Raw genomic sequence first — 7,500 nt, forward strand, 5'->3', positions numbered from 1 at the left:
CTGCAACATACACCTGTCCTCCCGCAACATACACCTGTCCTCCCGCAACATACACCTGTCCTCCCGCAACATACACCTGTCCTCCCGCGACATACACCTGTCCTCCCGCGACATACACCTGTCCTCCCGCGACATACACCTGTCCTCCTTGCACACACTTGGTGCGTCCGTACCTCGTCCTCTGCCGGTGGAGAAACATTTGAAGATGACCATCCTCATGTCCAGACCCTCCTGGATCCAGATCTTGTTCATGATCCGGATCACCTGCAGAGTCAGCATATCCTGCCGTAGGTCGTCTCCTGACTAGATAGAGACAGACACAGAGGTCAGACACCTGTCCACCTGAGCGAAGACTGTGTTAATCTCTTTAGACGTCGACAACTATTCAGTTTTAAGACATAAAACCACAGGTATGAGATAAAGGTAAGAGACGACTCACCTTGAAGATGACGTTGATGTTGTCTCCCAGAGAGTCCAGGTTTTGGAAGGACAGTTTGAGAGGAACAGCGTTGGAGTTGAAGAAGGAACACGACTATAAGAAGACAGAAGAAGAAGAGAACTGAACACGATCACCGATTTAAAACCAGACATTCATGGTTCAAATGATTTAATTCAGTCATTTGTCCGTCAAACATCTTGGTTCTCAAAGACAGAAATGTCAACAGCTGCTGGTCAGATCATCATGAAGTATCCTGATCGTATTCCTGCTCTCCAGAAGACAAACCCTTTAAATTTTAGACGCTGCAGAACTTCACTCAGAGTCATTATGTTTCTTCAGTGTCAAAAGAATCCAGTGATAATTGCCTGCACATCCTTAGGTACACTTCAGTCAGTGTGTGTGTGTGTGTGTGTGTGTGTGTGTGTGTGTGTGTGTGTGTGTGTGTGTGTGTGTGTGTGTGTGTGTGTGTGTGTGTGTGTGTGTGTTCAGTACCTGGATGTTGATTCCTGTGACGAGCAGCGCCGGGTTCAGAGGAAGTCTGCAGCTGCTGTTCACTGAGAAGAACTGCTTCATCTCCTCCAGACCCTCCCTGAGCACACACTGTAACACACACACACACACACACACACACACACACACACTTCTATAATAATAATAATAATAATAATAATAATAATAATACCGATATCAATAATGCTAATAATAATAATTAATATGAGCTCGGTAAGTGACAGACATTATGATGCGTCTGGGTGGTGCTGCCCTCTGCTGGAGTGGTACTAAATTGTTGCATCATTGAAATTCAACATTATATCACCAAAAAGCCCCAAAACCACAGATCACACCTTCATGATATGTGTCAGTGTGATTTTAAATGTATGGTAAATAAAAATGTGTCAATACAATCAGAGACAATATGTGTGCAGAACGGGAATCCTGGATTTGGGACAATTTAATCTTTCCAAAAAAATAGAAAAAAAGTACAAAACTTGCCAGTACAGTAAATGTTTGAGATAAAATAAATAAATAAATATATATTCTGTCCTCTCACCTGTCTGTTGGACGGCGAGGAGTCTCTGACTTTGTGAGCCACGGTGGCGAGGACGGAGACGAGCCAGCACTGACGGTCGAACTCTTCACGGAGACCTCGACCGACGCAGCAGAGCAGAGCGGCCAGAAGGTGCTGATAGCGAGCGCTGAACTGACTGTCCTGCAGGTTGTCCTTCAGCAGCCTGAGAGACAGACAGGATCAAACCTGGTTTAACTAATCCTAACTCTAGATTTGTGACCTGACTAACAGCGACTTGTGTATATATATATGTATATATATATACATATATATATATACATATATATATATATATATATATATATATATATGCGAATTAATGATAAATACAAATAATAAAATGATTGTTTCTGTGTGATCAGCTGACCAGAAGAGGTAGTGAGCGATGCGAATGTCCCCGATGGCTCTCCGTAGGAGGAACCGAACCAGAGAGCTGTCGAGGTAACACTCGTACTTCAGAGCCTGAGACACAGACAGAAAACATCAGTTATACTTGCAGATGTGTTACACGGTGTTCTCCCGTTAGCTGACAAAATAAAAGCCTCTCCAGTTAGCTGACAAAATAAAAGCCTCTCCCGTTAGTTCTCATCTGACCTGGACGAGCTGAGGCAGGAAGTCCAGTAGCTCAGGATCTGAGATGGAGTCCATCCACTGAACAGCCGTCCTCCTCAGCTCCTGGTCCGGAAACCTGGAACACACACACACACACACACACACACACACACACACACACACACACACACACACACATATGATGATGATGAGGATGATGATGATGTCACTCATGTTATCACGATGATGTCACTCTGGTGAGTGTCAGCGAGCGGGGGAGGCGGTGGGACGTACGAGGCGTGGAGGAGTCCCAGGGCGTCCTGGTGACCCAGGCAGGCCCACTGTCTCAGGAGGGCGTAGATGTCCGGCAGGCAGGCCCACTCCCAGCAGGGGGCGCTGGCCAGGACCAGAGGAAGAGCGGCACTCTCTGACTGACAGAAGGCCTTCTTCTCCCAAAGGAGACGCTTGTCCTCCACCGTCAACCTGCACACAGAGAGACACATGAGGACCTGCAGTACTTCCAGCCTCCTTCCTTAAAGTACAGTAACTTTACATCAGATCTCCGTGTGTGTGTGTGTGTGTGTGTGTGTGTGTGTGTGTGTGTGTGTGTGTGTGTGTGTGTGTGTGTGTGTGTGTCTGACCAGAAGACGGCCTTCTTGTGGAGGACGTCCTGCAGCTGGATCTGACTGATGGTGTCCAGTCTAGAGAAGTCATACTGAGGACAGAAGTCTGCCGGAGGAGGAGTACTGAACCGGACCTCGAACGACGAGGTGGGGAAGTCCACCTGAGAGACAGAGAGAGACAGACAGAGAGACAGGATAAGACCTTGTGACCCTTTAAAATGAAATCATGTTTATATAATTAGCTGTGTCTGTTTCTGGGTAACAGAAGGTGTGTGTGTGTGTGTGTGTGTGTGTGTGTGTGTGTGTGTGTGTGTGTGTGTGGACTCTAGTGGAGCGGATCACGTCTCACCTGGAGGATCACGCTGTCCGGCTGGCTGAAGTTGGGCGAGCTCGTCCGGGCGTTTCCCGTCCTCCCCGGAGCCGAAGGCCACAGACCGAGTAACTTCCTGCCACATGTCAGGACGCTGCAGACACACACACACACACACACACACACACACACACACACACACACACACACACACACACACACACACACACACACACACACACACACACACACACTCCGGTCAGTCCACACACACGGTGCTGAGGAGGAAGCTACATCATAAAAAGGTCGGAGTAACTGATCTTCCTGTGTCGGGGGCATCATGTGACTCACTGTCTGAAGTTGAAGAGCGGCATGGTGACCCAGCCCAGAGCCTCGATGCTGCGCCGCTGCCTGCCCTTCTCCTCGGCTCCTCCGGGGGGCGGCAGAGAGCTGGCGTACAGCGTCACCGTGAGCTGAGACTCTCTGGGCAGCTGGTTGATCTGCACCGGGAAACACACCCTGCATGGAGAAGAGGGGGGGGGGGGGGGGTATAACACAGTGTTCATCTAAACCAGGCAGCAAACGTGCATTCTCTCTAGTGTCCACCAGGGGGCGACTCCTCTGGTTGTATAGAAGTCTAGTCTAAAATGACTCTACTTCTCTCTTGATTTATTCCCTCAGTAAACATTGTAAACATGAGTTTATGGTCTCAATCTCTAGTTTACAGTCTTCTTCAATACAGCATGATGTTCATTTAGTACATTATGGTTTGGGGGCGGGGCTACACAGTGATTGACAGGTCTCTACCACGATGTTGTCTGTGTTTTCGTCTAATAACTTTAACCCTTTCACAGTGCGTTTTAAATTTGTGAAAGTTAATTTTAACATTCCTGGTGGCCAAAAAATTTCAATGTCAAGTCAGTGTTCAGTTGCACTTTGATCCACCCTCTGGTGTCACTTCTGGTTGCAAAAAAACAAGATGGCGACGTCTAAAATGCCGAAGTGGAGGCTTCAAAAACGTCAGTCCACCAACCGATAGGTTGCGTCACGGTGACTACATCACCTGCTTACATACAGTCTTTGATCCACACCTGAAGAACTCATTTCTATTTTACTGGAGATCCAAACTACACCTGAACATTGTTCTGTGAGTGCAAGTGTGTGCAGGTGAGTGCAGGTGTGTGCAGGTGAGTGCAGGTGAGTGCAGGTGAGTGCAGGTGAGTGCAGGTGAGTGCAGGTGAGTGCAGGTGTGTGCAGGTGAGTGCAGGTGAGTGCAGGTGAGTGCAGGTGTGTGCAGGTGTGTGCAGGTGTGTTCAGGTGAGTGCAGGTGTGTGCAGGTGTGTGCAGGAGTGTGCAGGTGAGTGCAGGTGTGTGCAGGTGAGTGCAGGTGTGTGCAGGTGTGTGCAGGTGTGTGCAGGTGAGTGCATGTGTGTTCAGGTGAGTGCAGGAGTGTGCAGGTGAGTGCAGGAGTGTGCAGGTGAGTGCAGGTGAGTGCAGGTGAGTGCAGGTGTGTGCAGGTGTGTGCAGGTGTGTGCAGGTGTGTGCAGGTGAGGCTGTGCTGCGGTACGTACCTCTGGTCCCACACCACCAGGTGGAACAGGTATTTGCTGACCGACTGTTTGCTGGTGTGCTGCGGCGCGCAGAGCTCCGCCCCTCCGTGAGTCAGAGAGCAGGACAGGAAGAAACCCTCGTAACTGTTCCAAAAAAGAGAGCAGGGGGGCGGGGACACGATGTCATGATGAGGTCACGATGATGTCATAGATGTCATGATTAAATGATTAAATTATTCTAAATTATAAACTAAGCAGTTAAATAAATTCAGAGTATTTCTACTTTATACTTCTACTTCAATACACCTGAGGGGGAAATGTTGTACTTTTGACTTTTCTACATTTATCTGACACGTGTGGTTACTGTTGATGTTAAAAACCTGATATATTCATACGATATGATGCAGTACTTTACTAGTAATGTACCCAGCAGTACACAGAGTATCCACTTTAAAGAACTTCATCATAAGCGAGTGTTTTAGTAAGTGATAAAAAAAGAGAGCATCATATTCTATGATAGTATAACACTTTGATTTGAGTACTTTTACTTTTCATACTTGAAGTACATTTTGCTGATAATACTTCTGTACTTTAACTCCAGTAACATTTTCCTTTCAGGACTTTTACACGTAATGAAGTATTTTAGAAGTAGAAGTCTGCCCTACTCAAATACTTGAGTTAAATTCCACCACACACACACACACACACACACACACACACACACACACACACACACAGATGGCGTGTGATGCTGACAGCCAGGTGTCGGCCGGCCCTGCCTCCTCTCAGATGTCAAAGGTCAGCTCTGGTTCCCAGGCAGTCAGCCCTTTGTCCCAGCAAAGAGTGTGTGTGTGTGTGTGTGTGTGTGTGTGTGTGTGTGTGTGTGTGTGTGTGTGTGTGTGTGTGTTAGTGGGGGAGGGGCAGCAGCTCCCAGCTGAGCTTCCTTTGTTTCAGCGCACACGCACACACACACACACACACACACACACACACACACACACACACACTGCTGAATCATCAGTGTGCTTGTTCACACTACAGCTCGTCCGTCTAAAGCTTTGTTTATCGTCGCTCGTGTCATCGCAGCTCAAGCCTTCGCGGACGGCGCCCGAGCTCCGAGCTCAAGGCGCAGTTTGTTGCATTATTCTCCGACACGCCAGAGGGGCGTACAGACAGAATAAAGTGTGAAGAATGAAGGAGACAACGAGTGTGACTCGGAGATATGACCAGAGACCGTCGGTGTAACCGGCAAAGAGCCATAAACAAACCTCAACAAACATCATGAGGTCGTGTCGCTTTAAACGTTGCTCAAGGAACTGTGGGACGACGTTATCCTCCTATTGTATAGGAGATAAGAAAGGAAGCACTGAAGCACCTTTCCTTAGCGTTTAGAGGACTTGACCAGCTCTCGTCAGATACTCCCGGGTCATTTCTAACCTCGTTAGGAGCCTTCTGAAGCAGGTGTTTGCGTGTGTGTGTGTGTGTGTGTGTGTGTGTGTGTGTGTGTGTGTGTGTGTGTGTGTGTGTGTGTGTGTGTGTGTGTGTGTGTGTGTGTGTGTGTTTGCGTGTGTTTTTCGTCGTACCTGGCGGCCCAGGTGATGGGGATGCGGTGGGCGGCGTGCACGTTGAAGGAGAGCACGTTGGTGACGAGGCCGGCCTCCTGCACCGGCGCCGTGCAGCAGCGACTCTGAGCCGTCGTGTGGAAGTTGGCGTTGAACGTGCTGCAGTACAGCTCCACCAGATCCAAGATGGCCGCCGTCAACTTCTCCACCACTTTCTCTGTGAAACGAGGAGATCAGGAACAGGAATGGAACATCTGAATCAACCTCAGAGGTGCTCACCTGAACTTAGTCATGAATATTTTGTATTGTAGAGAATCACACAGGAAGAAGAACTCAGATCTTTTACTTAAAGCTACTACAAGGAACTTTAATGTTGTGTTGATTCTGGCGGTCCCTGTGGACGACGGTGGTAGTGTCTCTGAACAGCCTGTGCTGTGGACGATGTTGGGACGTACCTCTGTTCTCTCTGACAGCGAGCACTGAAGCATCCTGGGAGGACAGACGGGAAGAGAAGACACCATGAAGAAAACAACATGTGAACATCTATCTGTCTGTCTGTCTGTCTGTCTGTCTGTCTGTCTGTCTGTCTGTCTGTCTGTCTGTCACCTTGAGGACTTTGGGCTGCAGGCGACAGGGGCATGCTGGGAGCTGGCTGAGGGCGGAGGTCACATCGGGCGTCTCCACGGCAGCTAACGAGCTGCAGAGCGCCTTCACCGATTGGACGAGGCGCTCCACGTGCAGCGGCAGCTCCGCCTTCAGAGACAAACGGGAGAGAAGCAGAAGAAGGAGAGGAAGAAGAAGAAGAGATGTGGTGTAACTTGGTCCATGAAAACAACTTAATTTGGGTTCTGAAGAGTCCGTCTTTGAGAGGAATTATTTTAGTTTTGAAACCTGGAAAAGGAGGACAGTTTGGAAGGGGGAGACCATTTTTGGAAAACAAGGACATTTTTTGGAAAGAGAGGACATCTTTTGTATGCGAGGACATTCTGGAGAGAGAGCCGTTACCTCTGACAGCAGGAAGGACTCGGCCTCATTATGAAAAGTATCCAGCAGAAGAGTCAGAGCCTCCCTGTTCACAGAGAAAAATATGGAAATTAACCTAAAAAAAGAAGCTTGAAAATGAATGAAAATACAAACAAAATTTATACTACTTTATAATTTGTGAATTAATTAACTGAACTGAAAATCATACAATTTCAATTACAGCATCAGGACATTTAAAAATGGAGCCAATATTCATTATGATTAACACTACATCCTGTTACGGTAGAGGCCCCGCCCCCTCACCTGGTGACAGTCTGTTTGATTGGCCGCTCCTGCAGCAGGATGTTGTGGTTCATGGTGGACAACGTCTCATCGTCTTCTTTCTGTTGTCAAAGAGGGTAAAACCAGACT

General features: G+C 48.1%; 1 protein-coding gene across 2 annotated transcripts in view; it reads right to left on the reverse strand.

The window, feature by feature from the left end:
* pik3c2b (phosphatidylinositol-4-phosphate 3-kinase, catalytic subunit type 2 beta) overlaps nt 1–7,500 on the reverse strand; it is a 25,367-nt gene that overhangs the window by 10,581 nt on the left and 7,286 nt on the right. For both annotated transcript variants that reach the window (XM_068722034.1, XM_068722033.1), the window contains exons 7-22: nt 7,393–7,472; nt 7,111–7,174; nt 6,712–6,858; nt 6,561–6,594; nt 6,127–6,322; nt 4,565–4,687; nt 3,345–3,512; nt 3,033–3,147; nt 2,702–2,844; nt 2,355–2,543; nt 2,103–2,196; nt 1,876–1,970; nt 1,491–1,671; nt 932–1,039; nt 440–532; nt 174–303 (exon numbers count right to left, since the gene is read on the reverse strand). In XM_068722034.1, the coding sequence (XP_068578135.1) occupies nt 174–303; nt 440–532; nt 932–1,039; nt 1,491–1,671; nt 1,876–1,970; nt 2,103–2,196; nt 2,355–2,543; nt 2,702–2,844; nt 3,033–3,147; nt 3,345–3,512; nt 4,565–4,687; nt 6,127–6,322; nt 6,561–6,594; nt 6,712–6,858; nt 7,111–7,174; nt 7,393–7,472 (1,960 nt within the window). The remainder of the gene's footprint in view (nt 1–173; nt 304–439; nt 533–931; nt 1,040–1,490; nt 1,672–1,875; nt 1,971–2,102; nt 2,197–2,354; nt 2,544–2,701; nt 2,845–3,032; nt 3,148–3,344; nt 3,513–4,564; nt 4,688–6,126; nt 6,323–6,560; nt 6,595–6,711; nt 6,859–7,110; nt 7,175–7,392; nt 7,473–7,500) is intronic.

Source organism: Cebidichthys violaceus, unplaced genomic scaffold (assembly GCF_023349555.1).
Source record: "Cebidichthys violaceus isolate CVI_PGR_0920_01 unplaced genomic scaffold, fCebVio1.0.p SCAF_29, whole genome shotgun sequence".
Lineage (NCBI taxonomy): Eukaryota > Metazoa > Chordata > Actinopteri > Perciformes > Stichaeidae > Cebidichthys > Cebidichthys violaceus.